At 47.2% G+C, this 22746-nt stretch overlaps 1 protein-coding gene across 1 annotated transcript in view; it reads left to right on the forward strand.

Annotated features, from left to right (window-relative positions):
* Positions 1-22746, forward strand: part of LOC135513373 (paladin-like) — a 101689-nt gene that overhangs the window by 17010 nt on the left and 61933 nt on the right. The window contains exons 2-5 of the mRNA XM_064936299.1: positions 10193-10426; positions 10855-10957; positions 13841-14020; positions 16960-17124. Coding sequence (XP_064792371.1) covers positions 10206-10426; positions 10855-10957; positions 13841-14020; positions 16960-17124 — 669 coding nt within the window. The 5' untranslated portion in view covers positions 10193-10205. The remainder of the gene's footprint in view (positions 1-10192; positions 10427-10854; positions 10958-13840; positions 14021-16959; positions 17125-22746) is intronic.

Consider the following 22746-nt stretch of genomic DNA (forward strand, 5'->3'; position numbering starts at 1 on the left):
ATACCCTGGCCTATACCCTATACCCTGGCCTATACCCTATACCCTGGTCTATACCCTGTACACTGGTCTATACCCTATACCCTGGTCTATACCCTGGTCTATACCCTGGTCTATACCCTATACCCTGGTCTATACCCTGTACCCTGGTCTATACCCTATACCCTGGCCTATACCCTGTACCCTGGTCTATACCCTATACCCTGGCCTATACCCTGGTCTATACCCTATACCCTGGTCTATACCCTATACCCTGGTCTATACCCTATACCCTGGTCTATACCCTATACCCTGGTCTATACCCTATACCCTGGTCTATACCCTATACACTGGTCTATACCCTATACCCTGGTCTATACCCTATACACTGGTCTATACCCTGGCCTATACCCTATACCCTGGTCTATACCCTGGCCTGTACAGGACAATAACACGATTGTGTTGGACACAGGAGATCTGATGATCGGATTCCCTTAAGGTCACAGTGGTTACACAGTTTGCTTGCTATCCTATGTGCAACCATGGCCAACGTGTGTGTGTTTGTTTGTTTCTCTGAGGTTTAATGTAATGACATGCTCCATAGGACTCATAGGGCTCCATAGGACTCATAGGGCTCCATAGGACTCATAGGGCTCATAGGACTCATAGGGCTCATAGGACTCATAGGACTCCATAGGACTCATAGGGCTCCATAGGACTCATAGGGCTCCATAGGGCTCCATAGGACTCATAGGGCTCATAGGACTCATAGGACTCATAGGGCTCATAGGGCTTCATAGGACTCATAGGGCTCATAGGACTCATAGGACTCATAGGGCTCATAGGACTCATAGGGCTCATAGGGCTCATAGGACTCATAGGGCTCATAGGACTCCATAGGGCTCCATAGGACTCATAGGGCTCCATAGGGCTCCATAGGACTCATAGGGCTCATAGGACTCATAGGACTCATAGGGCTCATAGGGCTTCATAGGACTCATAGGGCTCATAGGACTCATAGGACTCATAGGACTCATAGGACTCATAGGGCTCCATAGGACTCATAGGACTCATAGGGCTCATAGGACTCATAGGACTCATAGGGCTCCATAGGACTCATAGGGCTCATAGGACTCATAGGGCTCATAGGGCTCATAGGGCCTCATAGGGCTCATAGGACTCATAGGGCTCATAGGGCTCATAGGACTCTTGTCAAAAGTAGTGTACTAGAGATTAGGGTGCCATTTGGTCTGCTTCCTGTCTGCTCCTGGCGCTGTGCTTCCTGTCTGCTCCTGGCGCTGTTTTTCCTGTCTGCTCCTGGCGACGTGTTTCCTGTCTGCTCCTGGCGCTGTATTTCCTGTCTGCTCCTGGCGCTGTGTTTCCTGTCTGCTCCTGGCGCTGTGTTTCCTGTCTGCTCCTGGCTCTGTGTTTCCTGTCTGCTCCTGGCTCTGTGTTTCCTGTCTGCTCCTGGCACTGTGTTTCCTGTCTGCTCCTGGCGACGTGTTTCCTGTCTGCTCCTGGCGACGTGTTTCCTGTCTGCTCCTGGCGACGTGTTTCCTGTCTGCTCCTGGCTCTGTGTTTCCTGTCTGCTCCTGGCACTGTGTTTCCTGTCTGCTCCTGGCACTGTTTCCTGTCTGCTCCTGGCGCTGTGTTTCCTGTCTGCTCCTGGCGCTGTGTTTCCTGTCTGTGTTTCCTGTCTGCTCCTGGCGCTGTGTTTCCTGTCTGCTCCTGGCACTGTGTTTCCTGTCTGCTCCTGGCGCTGTGTTTCCTGTCTGCTCCTGGCTCTGTGTTTCCTGTCTGCTCCTGGCACTGTGTTTCCTGTCTGCTCCTGGCACTGTTTCCTGTCTGCTCCTGGCGACGTGTTTCCTGTCTGCTCCTGGCTCTGTGTTTCCTGTCTGCTCCTGGCACTGTGTTTCCTGTCTGCTCCTGGCACTGTGTTTCCTGTCTGCTCCTGGCGCTGTGTTTCCTGTCTGCTCCTGGCGCTGTGTTTCCTGTCTGCTCCTGGCGCTGTGTTTCCTGTCTGTGTTTCCTGTCTGCTCCTGGCGCTGTGTTTCCTGTCTGCTCCTGGCGCTGTGTTTCCTGTCTGCTCCTGGCGCTGTGTTTCCTGTCCTAGCTCTGTCACCAGTGGCACCCTATTCCCTTCATAGTGTAGTGGCACCCCATTCCTTTCATAGTGTAATGGCACCCTATTCCCTTCATAGTGTAATGGCACCCTATTCCCTTCATAGTGTAATGGCACCCTATTCCCTTCATAGTGTAATGGCACCCTATTCCCTTCATAGTATAATGGCACCCTATTCCCTTCATAGTGTAATGGCACCCTATTCCCTTCATAGTGTAGTGGCACCCTATTCCCTTCATAGTGTAATGGCACCCTATTCCCTTCATAGTGTAGTGGCACCCTATTCCCTTCATAGTGTAGTGGCACCCTATTCCCTTCATAGTGTAGTGGCACCCTATTCCCTTCATAGTGTAGTGGCACCCTATTCCCTTCATAGTGTAATGGCACCCTATTCCCTTCATAGTGTAGTGGCACCCTATTCCCTTCATAGTGTAGTGGCACCCTATTCCCTTCATAGTGCACACCCTATTCCCTTCATAGTGTAATGGCACCCTATTCCCTTCATAGTGTAGTGGCACCCTATTCCCTTCATAGTGTAGTGGCACCCTATTCCCTTCATAGTGTAATGGCACCCTATTCCCTTCATAGTGTAGTGGCACCCTATTCCCTTCATAGTGTAATGGCACCCTATTCCCTTCATAGTGTAATGGCACCCGATTCCCTTCATAGTGTAGTGGCACCCTATTCCCTTCATAGTGTAATGGCACCCTATTCCCTTCATAGTGTAATGGCACCCTATTCCCTTCATAGTGTAATGGCACCCTATTCCCTTCATAGTGTAATGGCACCCTATTCCCTTCATAGTATAATGGCACCCTATTCCCTTCATAGTGTAATGGCACCCGATTCCCTTCATAGTGTAATGGCACCCGATTCCCTTCATAGTGTAATGGCACCCTATTCCCTTCATAGTGTAGTGGCACCCTATTCCCTTCATAGTGTAGTGGCACCCTATTCCCTTCATAGTGTAATGGCACCCTATTCCCTTCATGTGCACACCCTATTCCCTTCATAGTGTAGTGGCACCCTATTCCCTTCATAGTGTAGTGGCACCCTATTCCCTTCATAGTGTAGTGGCACCCTATTCCCTTCATAGTGTAGTGGCACCCTATTCCCTTCATAGTGTAGCACCCTATTCCCTTCATGTAATGGCACCCTATTCCCTTCATAGTGTAGTGGCACCCTATTCCCTTCATAGTGTAATGGCACCCTATTCCCTTCATAGTGTAATGGCACCCTATTCCCTTCATAGTGTAGTGGCACCCTATTCCCTTCATAGTGTAATGGCACCCTATTCCCTTCATAGTGTAATGGCACCCGATTCCCTTCATAGTGTAATGGCACCCTATTCCCTTCATAGTGTAATGGCACCCTATTCCCTTCATAGTATAATGGCACCCTATTCCCTTCATAGTGTAATGGCACCCGATTCCCTTCATAGTGTAATGGCACCCGATTCCCTTCATAGTGTAATGGCACCCTATTCCCTTCATAGTGTAGTGGCACCCTATTCCCTTCATAGTGTAGTGGCACCCTATTCCCTTCATAGTGTAATGGCACCCTATTCCCTTCATAGTGTAGTGGCACCCTATTCCCTTCATAGTGTAGTGGCACCCTATTCCCTTCATAGTGTAATGGCACCCTATTCCCTTCATAGTATAATGGCACCCTATTCCCTTCATAGTGTAGTGGCACCCTGCCGGCCCCACCAGCCATCTGGCAGTCAGATATACTGGCCCTCAAGGGAACAGACAGGCAGGACAGTTCTCTCACTTCTACCCTACACAAAGAGGACAGAAAGAAGTAGATGACCAACTCTGTTGGACTGGGGTAATAAGCACACGAGCTGATACCAGAACCATGTAAAGGGCATTCAGGTGTCGGACTGTGTAAAGCTCTAAGGGGCGGTTCCCTCTGACTGTAGGTGGAAGGAGCTTGGGACCCAGAGGACGGGATGGAGTCTCTGACCAGCGTGGAGTCTCTGACCAGCGTGGAGTCTCTGACCAGCGTGGAGTCTCTGACCAGCGTGGAGTCTCTGACCAGCGTGGAGTCTCTGACCAGCGTGGAGTCTCTGACCACCTTTCACCTACTAAGACATCCGTAATAATTTTTAGCTTCAGACAGCGGTGATTAGGAGACTAGTGGTGTTGTTGGGACAGTCAGACAGCGGTGATTAGGAGACTAGTGGTGTTGTTGGGACAGTCAGACAGCGGTGATTAGGAGACTAGTGGTGTTGTTGGGACAGTCAGACAGAGGTGATTAGGAGACTAGTGGTGTTGTTGGGACAGTCAGACAGCGGTGATTAGGAGACTAGTGGTGTTGTTGGGACAGTCAGACAGCGGTGATTAGGAGACTAGTGGTGTTGTTGGGACAGTCAGACAGCGGTGATTAGGAGACTAGTGGTGTTGTTGGGACAGTCAGACAGCGGTGATTAGGAGACTAGTGGAGTGTTGTTGGGACAGTCAGACCGGTCATTAGGAGGCTAGTTGTGTTGTTGGGACAGTCAGACAGCAGTGATTAGGAGACAAGGGGTGTTGTTGGGACAGTCAGACAGCGGTGATTAGGAGACAAGGGGTGTTGTTGGGACAGTCAGACAGTCAACATGAGTCAAGGACCAATTCAGCAGTGGTGGGCCGTCAGGGCCAGCAAGGCCTTCTCTGCTGGCCTAAACATCATCAGAATATATATATTTTTTATATATATATTTCCCCACAAATATGTATTAAATTATTCCCTAGAGTAAGAGTTATACTCCTTATTTCATAGCTTTCCTCTTGGTTGCACTGCTTCCAGCCCCAGGTTGAGATTTGGAGGGCTGGTCTTTATGTTAGATCTTTTATCCAATCATATTCAGCCATCATGAGTTGCCAGGGGTCTAAAATCTGCCCCCAGTCCTTCAGAATCAACAGTGCGGGCGCTTGTAGCTTAATGTGAATGGAAATGAAAATTTAGTGTCAATCAATCAGCTTTAGAGTTGGTTATTGTACGCCTGCTGGCTGGCTCCGGTGTTACACAGGAGCCAGCTAGCAGGCGTAGTGCGTGCACGTCTTTTGATTGGATTACCAATATTGAGAGGCAGGTCCTATGGGCAGGTCTATGCAGAACCTCAGAACTAGGAAACTGAATTTGATAAACAAATTAATTTGCGTACTACTAAGCTGTTTTTTTCATCCCACAATGGCAGAAGGAGGAGAAGATATTGATTTGGTCGAGGATATAATTATAATGCCATTCTGAAGACGAACTTTTCAAGAAAAGTTAGACAGTGTAAGGAGAGGTCGGCCGACGCTACAAAGCCTGTCAAAGGCGGGAAAGGGGTTAGTTCGCCACTTTCAAAGTTCCAACTACGAGCGCTATCAATGGCTCACAGGCTCCGAGAAGCACTGCAAACTACTGCTGGGAATGCCTATTATTACAATTGAGCGAGAGAGGCGCAGGTTCAGTCAAATCTACGATGACACAGCGCGCATCTCAAGTTCACCCAGCGCACGCAGAGGCCCAGCACAAGGAGACCCTCGCACATACTACCAACAACTCCACAGCAATATTCTGGACAACATTCTTTGCCAGATACGAAACAGGTTTCAAGACCACAAAAAAATGAATGTTTCTCTCCCTCCTGGACCCCCAGCACTCTCAGACCTACCGGAAGAAAATCCCACAAACAGGCTTCTGCAGCTTAACAGAGAGTCACGGAACACTGTTCCACCTATCCAAGCTAAAAACAGAACTGACTGTAATGTACGCTATGACTGATTTTGAAGGGAAAAGTCCCTCTGATCTCCTTGATTTCCTTAAGCAGAAAAATGTGAATGAGGACATGGGGCAACTTTACACATTGGCATGTGTGACAGTGACTATCCCTGTGTCCACGGGTTCTGTCGAGCAGTCATTCTTGGCCTTAAAGCGAATGAAAACGTATTCCAGAAATGCTATTGGACAGACTCGGCTTTCAGCATTAGCCTCCATGTCGATAGAAAAGGACTTATTGGTGGAACTAAAATGCAGAGATAGACTGTACAACAGAGTCATTGAAGTCTTCTTGAGGAAAAAAAGGAGGATGGATTTTGTGTTCAAATAATCAGTCTTTGGTGAGTAGGCATACAATGCATTTTATTTTTTTATTAAATGTGTATGTATGTTTCGCATTTTATTTCGTTAATATTAAATAGCCTATATATTAACAAAATAAAATGGCAAATAGCCTATGTTGCAAATTATTTGTTTTCTCTTTTATTTTCAGTGAATTGTTATGTCTTTATCATCATGGTGAAACTGCTTTGGGTGCGACGCAACGCCTGGTTATACTGCGTTTCTGTCTAAATGTATAGTGTCCAGAGCCGTGGCATCATAATGATGGTAATAAGAGGTGGATTAATTCGGGTGGGACTGTGTAGGATCTCACTGAAGGCCCAGGCCCACAGCACGCCACTGCTATTTAGTCATGTTGTAACCAAGGCAACTGTTTGGAACATTCCGTATGTGTCTCCAATGGCAGCCCATTCCCTTTAAATGAAAGGGATCTGGTCAAGATTAGTCACTATGAAGGGAGTTTGGGTCCATTTAGGACGTCGTCTCTGTTTCAGATCATGTCTATCTGAAAGCTTTGATTTGACTGTACCTAAGGCTACTGTGGTGTAGGGCTGGGTGATATAACCGTATTTTACTATATACTGGTATTTATGAACGGACTGGTTTGGGTTTTTATTTTACCTTCTATAACGGTATTTGAATGTTTGGTTTGTTAAATGTGATACGCCGTTGTGTGACGTCCATTTTTATAGTTTACTCCGCTACTTGAGTCATCCCTCACCTCTCTCTCTCTCTCTGTCAATTCAATTCAAGGGCTTTATTGGCATGGGAAACATGTGTTAACATTGCCAAAGCAAGTGAGGTAGATAATATACAAAAGTGAAATAAACAATAAAAATGAACAGTAAACATTACACATACAGAAGTTTCAAAACACGCCCCTTTCCACACAGACTAAGCCCCGCCCCCGTCACTCAAGGAGCGCATTTGTTGTTGCTTGACCACGAGACACTTTCGTTCAGTCGTTCATGGCATTTTCATTCGTTGTCATGTCAAACAAAACTGTATTCAAAGTGCCCACTATTATTTATATTCTAACTAGATGTAGACCGATTTTATGATTTTTTAATACCGATTTATTGGCTGATACCGATTAATCAGATGATTTTATTCATTTATTTATTAATAAAAAATAAAGTGTTGTTTTTTATATTTTATTTTTAACATATTTATTTGTAATAATGACAATTACAACAATACTGAATTAACACTTTTATTTTAACTTAATATAATATATAACATGAGTCTTCAATATTCCCAGTTAAGAAGTTTTAGGTTGTAGTTATTATAGGAATTATAGGACTATTTCTCTCTGTACCATTTGTATTTCATAAACCTTTGACTATTGGATGTTCTTACAGGCACTATAGTATTGCCAGCCTGATCTCGGGAGTTGATAGGCTTGAAGTCATAAACAGCGCTGTGGTGCAAGCATTGTGTAGTGCTGCTGGCAATCGCAGGAAAGTGCTGTTTGAATGAATGCTTACGAGCCTGCTGCTGCCTGCAACCGCTCAGACTGCTCTATCAAATCATAGACTTAATTCTAATATAATAAACACACAGAAACACGAGACTTTGGTCATTAATAAGCCACCTGCGACATTGTCTATTTTTCTAGCAAGTTTGATCTGAAAAGGACATATGCTTCTGAAGTCTCTCTCCGGATGCCCCAGGGTGGAAGAGGAATGGGGGAAGGGGGATGTCTAGTCAGTTGTACAACTCAATGTCTTCAACTGAAATGTTTCTTCTGCATTTAAACCCTCTGAATCAGAGAGGTGTGGGGGTCTGCCTTAATCAACATCCACGTCTTCGCCGCCCGGGGAACAGTGGGTTAACTGTCTTGTTCAGGGGAACAGTGGGTTAACTGTCTTGTTCAGGGGCAGAACGATCGCTTTTTACTTTGTCAGCTCGGGGATTCGATCCAGTAATCTTTCGGTTACTGGCCCAACGCTCTAACTACTAGGCTACCTGCCGCCCCTCGGATTGTGTGTGTGTGTGTCCTTGTCTGTCTTTGTGTGTGTTTAGGGGGATGGACTGGCAGGCCAGCCGGGTCGGGGTCGGGCCCTGCTGGCTGGTGTGTGTGTGTGTGTGTTTAGGGGGAAGTGTCTACGTTGGTCTCAGGCCAGCTGTGCCGCCCCTGCTTGCTGGTCGGAGTGTCTGTGTGTGTGTGTGTCCTTGTGCTGGTCTTTGTGTGTGTTTAGGGGGATGGAGTGTCTGCCGTTGGTCTCAGGCCAGCTGTGGCGGGTCGGGGTCGGGCCCTGCTTGCTGGTCTGTGTGTGTGTGTGTGTTTAGGGGGATGGAGTGTCTGCCGTTGGTCTCAGGCCAGCTGTGGCGGGTCGTTGGTCGGCAGCCCTGCTTGCTGGTCTGTGTGTGTGTGTGTTTAGGGGGATGGAGTGTTGCCGTTGGGGATGGTCGGGTGTCTTGCCGTTTAGGGGGATGGTCCGTTGGTCTCAGGCCAGCTGTGGCGGGTCGGGGTCGGCCCCTGCTTGCTGGTCTGTGTGTGTGTGTGTGTGTTTAGGGGGATGGAGTGTCTGCCGTTGGTCTCAGGCCAGCTGTGGCGGGTCGTTGTCGGCCCCTGCTTGCTGGTGTGTGTGTGTGTGTTTAGGGGGATGGAGTGTCTGCCGTTGGTCTCAGGCCAGCTGTGGCGGGTCGTTGTCGGCCCCTGCTTGCTGGTCTGTGTGTGTGTGTGAGTGTGTGTGTGTGTTTAGGGGGGTGGAGTGTCTGCCGTTGGTCTCAGGCCAGCTGTGGCGGGTTGGGGTCGGGCCCTGCTTGCTGGTCTGTGTGTGTGTGTGTGTGTGTGTTTAGGGGGATGGAGTGTCTGCCATTGGTCTCAGGCCAGCTGTGGCGGGTCGGGGTCGGCCCCTGCTTGCTGGTCTGTGTGGAGCAGAGCGGCGGGGAGGCTCATCTTTTGTTTAATCTGCTTCACTGCAAAACCCTGTTTCTGTGTACCAAATACCACCCTATTCCCTATATAGTGCACTACTGTTGACCAGGGCCCATTGTGCTCTGGATCAACAGTAGTGCACTAGGGAAAAGGGTGCCGTTTGAGATGCCCTGGGTTTATTCAGAGAGGTGCTGCAGATGGATGCCTGCTCAGATTGTTGTTGAAGGCTGTAGCAGAGGGCTCAGCATCAGATGAGGCTATAATTAACATTGAAACACACCCAACCTCAGGATTGATGTAAGCCTGTTGAAATGTTGAGCGGTACAGATCTAGAATCAGGGTTTACTGCTTGGTATGTTCTGAGAAAGCAGCTGGAAGTACTATAGAAACATCATCAAGAAGAGCAATGAGAGAAATTGTCTCATTGTTATATTTCACTATTCATACGTTTCCTCTTTCAATCAGCAGGCTACAATTTGAACGTGGTGGTGTTGGAATCAACACAGATTTGTGAAACCTCTATAGTGTGCATGCAAGTGTGCCTCAGTGTGGCCTCATAGTGTGACTGAGTCCCCACTGCTGTTCCTCTGTTTGACTTCCTGTGTCTGAGTCAAAGTCCTCTGTTCCTCTGTTTGACTTCCTGTGTCTAAGTCAAAGTCCTCTGTTCCTCTGTTTGACTTCCTGTGTCTAAGTCAAAGTCCTCTGTTCCTCTGTTTGACTTCCTGTGTCTAAGTCAAAGTCATCTGTTCCTCTGTTTGACTTCCTGTGTCTTAGTCAAAGTCCTCTCCTCTGTTCCTCAGTTTGACTTCTTGTGTCTGAGTCAATGTCCTCTCCTCTGTTCCTCTGTTTGACTTCCTGTGTCTTAGTCAAAGTCCTCTCCTCTGTTCCTCTGTTCCTCTGTTTGACTTCCTGTGTCTTAGTCAAAGTCCTCTCCTCTGTTCCTCTGTTCCTCTGTTTGACTTCCTGTGTCTTAGTCAAAGTCCTCTCCTCTGTTCCTCTGTCTGAGTCAAAGTCCTCTCCTCTGTTCCTCTGTTTGACTTCCTGTGTCAGAGTCAAAGTCCTCTGTTCCTCTGTTTGACTTCATGTGTCTGAGTCCACTCTCCTCTTGTCGTCCCCAGCTGCTTGTGGAGTATGGGTACAACTGCCAGCGCAGCGCCACAACCCGTCTCTGTCTCAGGCTCCATATCCTCTGTAGCGGCGCCCCAGCATCCTCCCCCGCTTGAGAGTCTCCATGGCAACGGGTCGGTGAACAGCAGGCAGTCTCTCAGCATGAGCTCTTCCCAGACGGTGAAGATCCACAGCGGCAAGGCCAAGTCTATCATCACTAACAAGGTGGCGCCTGTCGTCATCACGTAAGTCTCATCACGCCTCCAATCATTCAAGTCACGTAACCACCATCCAAGGGATGTTACCATGAGAATCCCTGAGGCTTTGATCACTAAGGTGTGAATGGATGGGGAGGGGGGCAGGGGGTTAAGTGTGTGTGTGTGTGTGTGTGGGGGGGGTGAAGTGTGGGGAGGGGGGGTGTGTGTGTGTGTGGGGGGGGGGGTGAAGTGTGTGGGGACGGGGGGGGGACGGGTGAAGTGTGTGGGGACGGGGGGGTAGTTGAGTTGTGTGTGTGTGTGCTGTTATCTAATTTGTCTTGGGTTCAGAAGATGAGGTCATTTATCTGACTAATGAAATGTTGGGTCGGTCTCCAGTGGAAGCCGCAGTACCACTGAGAGGGATTGAATGCTCTGCTTCACCATGTTGCAGATGACGGTTATCTTCTGTATTCCAGATATAATTGCAGACAGGAATTTCAGATCCACGATGACCTCTTCAGAACGAACTACAAAGTGGGCCGGATATCAGACTCAATGCCTGAACACTACTTGGTACAGGTAGGAAGAACCCCCCCCCCCCCCACCAGACTCAATGCCTGAACACTACTTGGTACAGGTAGGAAGACCCCCCCCCCCACCAGACTCAATGCCTGAACACTACTTGGTACAGGTAGGAAGAACCTCCCCCCCCACCAGACTCAATGCCTGAACACTACTTGGTACAGGTAGGAAGAACCTCCCCCCCCCCCCCACCAGACTCAATGCCTGAACACTACTTGGTACAGGTAGGAAGACCCCCCCCCCACCAGACTCAATGCCTGAACACTACTTGGTACAGGTAGGAAGAACCCCCCCACCAGACTCAATGCCTGAACACTACTTGGTACAGGTAGGAAGAACCCCCCCCCCCCCCCCACCAGACTCAATGCCTGAACACTACTTGGTACAGGTAGGAAGAACCCCCCCCCAGACTCAATGCCTGAACACTACTTGGTACAGGTAGGAAGATAACACCACCCCCAGACTCAATGCCTGAACACTACTTGGTACAGGTAGGAAGAACCCCCCCCCCCACCAGACTCAATGACTGAACACTACTTGGTACAGGTAGGAAGACCCCCCCCCCCCACCAGACTCAATGCCTGAACACTACTTTGTACAGGTAGGAAGAACCCCCCCCACCAGACTCAATGCCTGAACACTACTTTGTACAGGTAGGAAGAACCCCCCTCCACCAGACTCAATGCCTGAACACTACTTGGTACAGGTAGGAAGAACCCCCCCCCCCCCCACCAGACTCAATGCCTGAACACTACTTGGTACAGGTAGGAAGAAACATCCCCCCCAGACTCAATGCCTGAACACTACTTGGTACAGGTAGGAAGAAAACACCCCCCCCCCCCCCCCAGACTCAATGCCTGAACACTACTTGGTAGAGGTAGGAAGAAAACACCCCCCCCCCCCCCCCCAGACTCAATGCCTGAACACTACTTTGTACAGGTAGGAAGAACCCCCCCCCCACCAGACTCAATGCCTGAACACTACTTGGTACAGGTAGGAAGAAACCCCCCCCCCCCCCCCCCCCCCCCCCCCCCCCTCCCCAGACACAATGCCTGAACACTACTTGGTACAGGTAGGAAGAAAACACCCCCCCCCCAGACTCAATGCCTGAACACTACTTGGTACAGGTGGGAAGAACCCCCCAGTGATAACTAGTGATTGATGTTGTTACCCCTTGTTACTTCACATTGCTGATGTTGTTACTTCACATTGATGATGTTGTTACTTCACATTGATGTTGTTGTTACCCCTTGTTACTTCACATTGATGTTGTTACCCCTTGTTACTTCACATTGATGTTGTTACCCCTTGTTACTTCACATTGATGTTGTTGTTACTTCACATTGATGTTGTTGTTACCTCTTGTTACTTCACATTGATGTTGTTACCTCTTGTTACTTGCGTGGCCATCTTGCGTGGCCATTGGTCCTTCTGATCCTCCTATCACCCTTCACAGAGCTGTTCAGGCATGCCCAGACCCTTATTGTTACCGGGGAGGTTGTTTACTCACATAGATCACTACGGTTTCACCTGACCGCTTTAAACAAGGATGGACATCTGATAATGAATGACGAGGCTGTGTGTGAAATGAGCAACATTAACGGTTATCCACAAAGGTGGAATCGGAGGCCCCCTTCAACATACTATTGTTGCTAATCGCTAATGTTGCTCATTTCACACTGATGCTATAAAGACCACGTTGAATAAATATGTTATGAAGTCCTGGTAGGTATTTATTGATTTATTTATAGGGGACAATGCACATTAGTCAACATCTATATTACAATAATGCAACATCCATGTAAATGGGGTTTGCCAAAAGATCATTTGCAGCCGTAGTCCCTGGGCAGGTTTGTAGGTTCCCTTGGAGTGTTCCCCGTACTGACTCTACTGTGGGCAGGTATGTAGGTTCCCTTGTAGTGTTCCCCGTACTGACTCTACTGTGGGCAGGTTTGTAGGTTCCCTTGGAGTGTTCCCCGTACTGACTCTACTGTTGGCAGGTTTGTAGGTTCCCTTGGAGTGTTCCCCGTACTGACTCTACTGTGGGCCGGTTTGTAGGTTCCCTTGGAGTGTTCCCTGTACTGACTCTACTGTGGGCAGGTATGTAGGTTCCCTTGTAGTGTTCCCCGTACTGACTCTACTGTGGGCAGGTATGTAGGTTCCCTTGTAGTGTTCCCCGTACTGACTCTACTGTGGGCAGGTTTGTAGGTTCCCTTGGAGTGTTCCCCGTACTGACTCTACTGTGGGTAGGTATGTAGGTTCCCTTGTAGTGTTCCCCGTACTGACTCTACTTTGGGCCGGTTTGTAGGTTCCCTTGGAGTGTTCCCCGTACTGACTCTACTGTGGGTAGGTTTGTAGGTTCCCTTGTAGTGTTCCCCGTACTGACTCTACTGTGGGCAGGTATGTAGGTTCCCTTGGAGTGTTCCCCGTACTGACTCTACTGTGGGTAGGGTTGTAGGTTCCCTTGGAGTGTTCCCCGTACTGACTCTACTGTGGGTAGGGTTGTAGGTTCCCTTGGAGTGTTCCCCGTACTGACTCTACTGTGGGTAGGTTTGTAGGTTCCCTTGGAGTGTTCCCCGTACTGACTCTACTGTGGGTAGGGTTGTAGGTTCCCTTGGAGTGTTCCCCGTACTGACTCTACTGTGGGCAGGTATGTAGGTTCCCTTGGAGTGTTCCCCGTACTGACTCTACTGTGGGCAGGTATGTAGGTTCCCTTGTAGTGTTCCCCGTACTGACTCTACTTTGGGCCGGTTTGTAGGTTCCCTTGGAGTGTTCCCCGTACTGACTCTACTGTGCCCCCAACAGCAGCTGTCGATGGAAAAAGGGTGTTTCTAAATGCATGTATTTGATTGTCAGAGTGACGGTACTGTGTGTCTGTAGGGCGAGTTCTTCATGGTCCAGGACGTGTACAGCAAGGCTGACGTCCTCAACACTACAGGCAGCTGCGGAGCGCCAAACTACCGCCAGGTGAAAGGAAGCTACCCGCTGTACGGCATGGGCCAGCCCAGCCTGAATGGCTTCAAACAGGTCCTCCAAAGACTACAGAGTCAAGGACATGAGGTTAGTGCACTGCCCTCGGGGAGGGGGGGGGGGTTCACTGTGGCTGCATCCCAAATGGAACTCTATTTTCTTCACCTTGCACTACTGTTGACCCTAAGGTCTGTGTTTCTCTCTCTCTGTCTCTCTCTCTCTCTCTCTCTCTGTCTCTTTGTGTCTCTGTCTCTGTGTCTCTGTCTCTGTGTCTCTGTCTCTCTCTCTCTGTCTCTTTGTGTCTCTCTGTGTCTCTGTCTCTGTCTCTGTGTCTCTCTCTGTCTCTGTGTCTCTCGTCTCTGTCTCTCTGTCTGTCTCTCTCTCTCTCTCTCTGTGTCTCTCTCTCTGTGTCTCTCTCTCTCCCTCTCCCTTTCTGTGTCTCTGTCTCTCTGTCTCGGTCTCTCTGTCTTCCTCTCTCTGTGTCTCTGTATCTCTGTCTGTCTCTCTCTCTCTCTCTCTCTCTCTCTCTGTCTCTTTGTGTCTCTCTGTGTCTCTGTCTCTCTCTCTGTCTCTGTGTCTCTCTGTCTCTGTGTCTCTCGTCTCTGTCTCTGTCTCTCTGTCTGTCTCTCTCTCTCTGTGTCTCTCTCTGTGTCTCTCTCGCTCCCTCTCCCTTTCTGTGTTTCTGTCTCTCTGTCTCGGTCTCTCTGTCTTCCTCTCTCTGTCTCTCTGTGTCTCTGTATCTCTGTCTGTCTCTCAATTTCAATTCAAGGGGCTTTATTGCTATGGGAAACACATGTTAACATTGCCAAGGCAAGTGAAGTAGATAATTAACAGAAGTGAAATATACAATACAAATGAACGGTAAACATGACACTCACAGAAGTTCCAAAAGAATAAAGACATTACAAATGTAATGTGTACAGTGTTGTAACGATGTTTAAAAAGGGAAAATAAACATAAATATGGGTTGTATTTACAATGGTTTTTCACTGTTTGGCCTTTTCTTGTGGCAACAGGTCACACATCTTGCTGCTGTGACGGCACACTGTGGTATTTAACCCATGGGAGTTTATCAAAATGAGATGTTTTCCTTTGTGGGTCTGTGTAATCTGAGGGAAATATGTTTCTCTAATATGGTCATACATTTGGCAGGAGGTTAGGAAGTGCAGCTCAGTTTCCACCTCATTTTGTGGGCAGTGGGCACATAGCTTGTCTTCTCTTGAGAGCCAGGTCTGCCTTACGGTGGCCTTTCTCAATAGCAAGACTATGCTCACTGAGTCTTCTGTCTGTCTGTCTGTCTGTCTGTCTGTCTTCTCTTCCGCCTGTTGTCTTTGTGTCGTGGATAAATATTTTGAGGGGTCAGGTACTCTGTCCGTGCTTTGGGAAAGACAGACGCACTGTGTGCCACTAAGCACAAACACAAACCCTGGCTGTGTGGCAAATGGCACCCCATTCCCTATATAGTGCACTACATTTGACCAGGGCCCATAGGGCTCTGTATAGGGAATAGGGTACCATTTGACTAGGGCTCTGTACAGGGAATAGGGTACCATTTGACCAGGGCCCATAGGGCTCTGTATAGGGAATAGGGTACCATTTGACCAGGGCCCACAGGGCTCTGTACAGGGAATAGGGTACCATTTGACCAGGGCCCATAGGGCTCTGTATAGGGAATAGGGTACCATTTGACCAGGGCCCATAGGGCTCTGTATAGGGAATAGTGTGCCATTTGACCAGGGCCCATAGGGCTCTGTATAGGGAATATGGTGCCATTTGACCAGGGCTCATAGGGCTCTGTATAGGGAATATGGTGCCATTTGACCAGGGCCCATAGGGCTCTGTATAGGGAATAGGGTACCATTTGACCAGGGCCCATAGGGCTCTGTATAGGGAATAGGGTACCATTTGACCAGGGCCCATAGGGCTCTGTATAGGGAATAGTGTGCCATTTGACCAGGGCCCATAGGGCTCTGTATAGGGAATAGGGTGCCATTTGACCAGGGCCCATAGGGCTCTGTATAGGGAATAGTGTGCCATTTGACCAGGGCTCATAGGGCTCTGTATAGGGAATAGTGTACCATTTGACCAGGGCCCATAGGGATCTGTATAGGGAATAGGGTGCCATTTGACCAGGGCCCATAGGGCTCTGTATAGGGAATAGGGTGCCATTTGACCAGGGCCCATAGGGATCTGTATAGGGAATAGGGTGCCATTTGACCAGGGCCCATAGGGATCTGTATAGGGAATAGGGTGCCATTTGACCAGGGCCCATAGGGCTCTGTATAGGGAATAGGGTGCCATTTGACCAGGGCCCATAGGGCTCTGTATAGGGAATAGTGTGCCAATTGACCAGGGCCCATAGGGCTCTGTATAGGGAATAGGGTGCCATTTGACCAGGGCTCATAGGGCTCTGTATAGGGAATAGGGTATCATTTCACCTTGGCCCATAGGGCTCTGTATAGGGAATAGGGTACCATTTGACCAGGGCCCATAGGGCTCTGTATAGGGAATAGGGTACCATTTGACCAGGGCCCATAGGGCTCTGTATAGGGAATAGGGTACCATTTGACCAGGGCCCATAGGGCTCTGTATAGGGAATAGTGTGCCATTTGACCAGGGCTCATAGGGCTCTGTATAGGGAATAGGGTGCCATTTGGAAGGTATCCCCATGTGGAATGAAGGACAATGTAGAATATCTCTCATGGTCGTGAGTCCAGTATGGAAAACTCACTGTAATCCAAATGAAATAAACGTAATTATATAGCAGCGAGTTCATGATCAACTCCTGACTCATGTGGTGCACGTCAAATGACAACGGAATGTTTCCAATTGGGTTTGGAACTAAACTTTACAGATTCTACAACCAAATAACTGGCCTGTTGACTAGTTATTATTCCTGGGCCCGTATTCAAAAAGTATCTGGGTTTTAGAGGGCTGATCTAGGATCAGGTTTTCCCCCTGTCTACATCATCTTATTAATTACTGCCTCTTTTTGAATGTAGGCCATGATTTCTCTCCTCTCTTCCCAGGAGGTGATGTTCTTCTGTGTGCGTGAAGAACCGGTGGTGTTCCTGCACCTGGAGGAGAACTTTGTTCCATACACCCCGCGGAGGAAGGAGAACCTCCATGAGAACCTCCATGGCCTGGACAAGGAGGAGACGGTGGAGACCCTGGAGCTCACCATCAGGAAGGAGGTGACCTGGCCTCCTCCTACTAATAAACCCATAAACCTCCTCTTTATCTATCAATATACTGGCCTCCTCCTACTAATAAACCCATAAACCTCCTCTTTATCTATCAATATACTGGCCTCCTCCTAATAAACCTCCTCTTTATCTATCAATATACTGGCCTCCTCCTACTAATAAACCCATAAACCTCCTCTTTATCTATCAATATACTGGCCTCCTCCTAATAAACCTCCTCTTTATCTATCAATATACTGGCCTCCTCCTACTAATAAACCTAGAAACCTCCTCTTTATCTATCAATATACTGGCCTCCTACTAATAAACCTCCTCTTTATCTATCAATATACTGGCCTCCTCCTACTAATAAACCCATAAACCTCCTCTTTATCTATCAATATACTGGCCTACTACTAATAAACCTCCTCTTTATCTATCAATATACTGGCCTCCTGCTAATAAACCCATAAACCTCCTCTTTATATATCAATATACTGGCCTCCTACTAATAAACCCATAAACCTCTTTATCTATCAATATACTGGCCTCCTACTAATAAACCCATAAACCTCCTCTTTATCTATCAATATACTGGCCTCCTCCTACTAATAAACCTCCTCTTTATCAATATACTGGCCTCCTCCTACTAATAAACCCATAAACCTCCTCTTTATCTATCAATATACTGGCCTCCTACTAATAAACCTCCTCTTTATCTATCAATATACTGGCCTCCTCCTACTAATAAACCTCCTCTTTATCTATCAATATACTGGCCTCCTACTAATAAACCCATAAACTTCCTCTTTATCTATCAATATACTGGCCTCCTACTAATAAACCTCCTCTTTATCTATCAATATACTGGCCTCCTCCTACTAATAAACCCATAAACCTCCTCTTTATCTATCAATGTACTGGCCTCCTCCTACTAATAAACCCATAAACCTCCTCTTTATCTATCAATATACTGGCCTCCTCCTACTAATAAACATCCTCTTTATCAATATACTGGCCTCCTCCTACTAATAAACCCATAAACCTCCTCTTTATCTATCAATATACTGGCCTCCTACTAATAAACCCATAAACCTCCTCTTTATCTATCAATATACTGGCCTCCTACTAATAAACCTCCTCTTTATCTATCAATATACTGGCCTCCTCCTACTAATAAACCCATAAACCTCCTCTTTATCTATCAATGTACTGGCCTCCTCCTACTAATAAACCCATAAACCTCCTCTTTATCTATCAATATACTGGCCTCCTCCTACTAATAAACCTAGAAACCACCTCTTTATCTATCAATATACTGGCTTCCTCCTACTAATAAACCCATAAACCTCGTCTTTATCTATCAATGTACTGGCCTCCTCCTACTAATAAACCCATAAACCTCCTCTTTATCTATCAATATACTGGCCTCCTCCTACTAATACACCTAGAAACCACCTCTTTATCTATCAATATACTGGCTTCCTCCTACTAATAAACCCATAAACCTCCTCTTTATCTATCAATATACTGGCCTCCTACTAATAAACCCATAAACCTCCTCTTTATCTATCAATATACTGGCCTCCTACTAATAAACCTCCTCTTTATCTATCAATATACTGGCCTCCTCCTACTAATAAACCCATAAACCTCCTCTTTATCTATCAATGTACTGGCCTCCTCCTACTAATAAACCCATAAACCTCCTCTTTATCTATCAATATACTGGCCTCCTCCTACTAATAAACCTAGAAACCACCTCTTTATCTATCAATATACTGGCTTCCTCCTACTAATAAACCCATAAACCTCGTCTTTATCTATCAATGTACTGGCCTCCTCCTACTAATAAACCCATAAACCTCCTCTTTATCTATCAATATACTGGCCTCCTCCTACTAATACACCTAGAAACCACCTCTTTATCTATCAATATACTGGCTTCCTCCTACTAATAAACCCATAAACCTCCTCTTTATCTATCAATATACTGGCCTCCTACTAATAAACCACCTCTTTATCTATAAATATACTGGCTTCCTCCTACTAATAAACCCATAAACCTCCTCTTTATCTATCAATATACTGGCCTCCTACTAATAAACCTCCTCTTTATCAATATACTGGCCGCCTCCTACTAATAAACCCAGAAACCTCCTCTTTATCTATTAATATACTGGCCTCCTACTAATAAACCCATAAACCTCCTCTTTATCTATCAATATACTGGCCGCCTCCTACTAATAAACCCAATGTCCCTCTTGATCCAGCAGTAGACAGCTTGTCTACACTATTAATCGTCCGATTAATCCGAATGGCCTGAATAATTAGGGCCGATTTTGAACGTTTTCATAACAATCGGAAATCAGTATTTTTGGGCGCCGATTTGCCGATTTTTATTTTTACATTTTATACTTTTATTTAACTAGGCAAGTCAGTTAAGATCACATTCTTATTTTCTCATTATCTTCTCATGTTCTGAGCATTGAACTGAAACGTTAGCTTTCTTACATAGCACATATTGCACTTTTACTTTCTTCTCCAACACTTTGTTTTTGCATTATTTAAACCAAATTCAACATTATTTACTTGAGGCTAAATTCATTTTATTTATGTATTATATTAAGTTAAAATAGGTGTTCACTCAGTATTGTTGTAATTGTCATTATTACAAATAAAAAATATAAAAAATCGGCCAATTAATCGATATCGGCTTATTTGGGCCTCCAATAATCGGTTTCGGCGTTGAAAAATCATAATCGGTCGACCTCTACTACAGATAGTCCCTCTTGATCCAGCAGTAGAGGGCTTGTCTACACTACAGATAGTCCCACTTGATCCAGCAGTAGAGGGCTTGTCTACACTACAGATACTCCCTCTTGATCCAGCAGTAGAGGGCTTGTCTACACTACAGATAGTCCCTCTTGGTCCAGCAGTAGAGGGCTTGTCTACACTACAGATAGTCCCTCTTGGTCCAGCAGTAGAGGGCTTGTCTACACTACAGATAGGTTTCCCAGTAAGTCTCTAGAGTCTACTGTATGTGTTAGTAGTAGTAGTTTATTCCATTTGACATGTAGGCCGTACTTGGCAGCTAAAACTTGAATTGCAGTAGACAACACATATAAGTAAACAAAACAAATGAACTTAAATTGCTTGAACAGTAAAACAAACAAACATCTAGCTTGCGCATGTTGAAGGCATCTACCGGTATTCTGATGGTAGGCGAGTTGGGGCGCCGGGCGAGTTGGGGTGCCGGGGACAGAGTTGGTAATGACAGAGTTGGAGGGTAGGGACAGGGTTGGTAATGACAGGGTTGGGCGGTAGGGACAGGGTTGGTAATGACAGGGTTGGACGGTAGGGACAGGGTTGGGCGGTAGGGACAGGGTTGTTAATGACAGGGTTGGACGGTAGGGACAGGGTTGGCAATGAAAGGGTTGGACGGTAGGGACAGGGTTGGGCGGTAGGGACAGGGTTGGGCGGTAGGGGCAGGGTTGGTAATGACCCTGGCTGGATGGTAGGGACAGGGTTGGTAGGGACAGGGTTGGTAATGACAGGGTTGGACGGTAGGGACAGGGTTGGAGGGTAGGGACAGGGTTGGTAATGATCGGGTTGGACGGTAGGGACAGGGTTGGACGGTAGGGACAGGGTTGGGCGGTAGGGACAGGGTTGGTAATGACAGGGTTGGACGGTAGGGACAGGGTTGGTAATGAAAGGGTTGGACGGTAGGGACAGGGTTGGGCGGTAGGGACAGGGTTGGGCGGTAGGGACAGGGTTGGTAATGACCGGGCTGGATGGTAGGGACAGGGTTGGTAGGGACAGGGTTGGTAATGACAGGGTTGGACGGTAGGGACAGGGTTGGAGGGTAGGGATAGGGTTGGTAATGACAGGGTTGGACGGTAGGGACAGGGTTGGGCGGTAGGGACAGGGTTGGTAATGACAGGGTTGGGCGGTAGCGACAGGGTTGAAGGGTAGGGACAGCGTTGGTAATGACAGGGTTGGATGGTAGGGACAGGGTTGGGCGGTAGGGACAGGGTTGGAGGGTAGGGACAGGGTTGGTAATGACCGGGTTGGACGGTAGGGACAGGGTTGGAGGGTAGGGACAGGGTTGGTAATAATCGGGTTGGACGGTAGGGACAGGGTTGGACGGTAGGGACAGGGTTGGGCGGTAGGGACAGGGTTGGGAATGACAGGGTTGGTAATGATAGAGTTGGAGGGTAGGGACAGGGTTGGTAATGACAGGGTTGGAGGGTAGGGACAGGGTTGGTAATGACAGGGTTGGAGGGTAGGGACGGTTGGTAATGACAGGGTTGGAGGGTAGGGACAGGGTTGGTAATGACAGGGTTGGAGGGTAGGGACAGCGTTGGGCGTGAGGGACAGGGTTGGACGGTAGGGACAGGTGTCGTGTCTTTGGCTATGCCGGATTAAGTGATATGACATGCTACGATATAAAATAATTTCTCCGTAATTAATTTGACCTGATTGAGCTAATCATGTAAATGTAATTAACTAGAGAGTCGGGGCACCACAAAATAATATTTATAGAGCTGTTATCTTCCGAATAAACTCTTAAAGACCTAGTAATATTTTACATCAATAGAAGTCAATATTAATCGTCACCTTAATTCAGTCTCAACCAAGAATTTACAACTTTCAGATATCTTCACGAACCCTGGCTAACAAGTTGAATTAGCAATACAAAATTGGGTTCAATTATTTATTTACTAAATAGCTAACTAATCACACAGAATTACACATACACATAATTGATTACAAATGACGTCATAAAGGAAAACGGCCCTAGCGGGCGGAACAGATATGACAGCTTGTTACACAAAGGAAAAGGGGCTGGGTTTAGTGAAAGAGCAGGAAGACTGAGGAACACAGGGAGAAGCTGTGCTATCGTAAATACAGTATCTTATGCATTCTGAATTACCGCCCATTTGGAAAAGGAAAATGCAATAAATATTTACTCTGAGCTGCACTTCGGTAGGTTGGTGGTAGATGGAAGGCTGTGTTGCCAAACTGAGTCCTTTGAAGAATGTCTGTGGTGGGCAATTGGATACGTTGTGTGATAGACGGGATACTCTGTCTGTTCCTTCCAAACCCTCGCGTGCAGCTGCTGTTGCTAACTTAACGGCTAGGAGGTATCACTTCTGTAGTGAATAAGAGTTCAAAGTTCATACCATTCGCAACCAAAGTTCACGCTGATGTTGGTTTCGTTCTGCAGTTATTATCTGAACCATTCTGACATAGGACCGTCGTCCTCACATCCTCGGAACAGGAGGTTATATTGTCGTCAAGGGCTTATATAGGAAGGGAGAGGAGGGCGTGAAAAGTTTTATAACCCATGTCTCTTCACAGGGTGGGCCACTGATTGAGCAGAGCCCTAACCTTATGAAAACCCAAATCTCACATTTTAGAAGCTAAAATCACATTTCATCCCATTACGAATAATTTCATATTCAAACATTTAAATTGAACAACAATTCCATGTGAATCCGATAACTCTGATGTGTAGACTTTCCACTGTAGAGTTTATGTCATCTTATCATTGATGAGAATGTCTCAGATGACAACCGAACTGACATCATATTCATTAAGTACCACCGCATATGTTCAATTGGTCGG

This window comes from Oncorhynchus masou, chromosome 24, assembly GCF_036934945.1.
Source record: "Oncorhynchus masou masou isolate Uvic2021 chromosome 24, UVic_Omas_1.1, whole genome shotgun sequence".
NCBI lineage: Eukaryota > Metazoa > Chordata > Actinopteri > Salmoniformes > Salmonidae > Oncorhynchus > Oncorhynchus masou.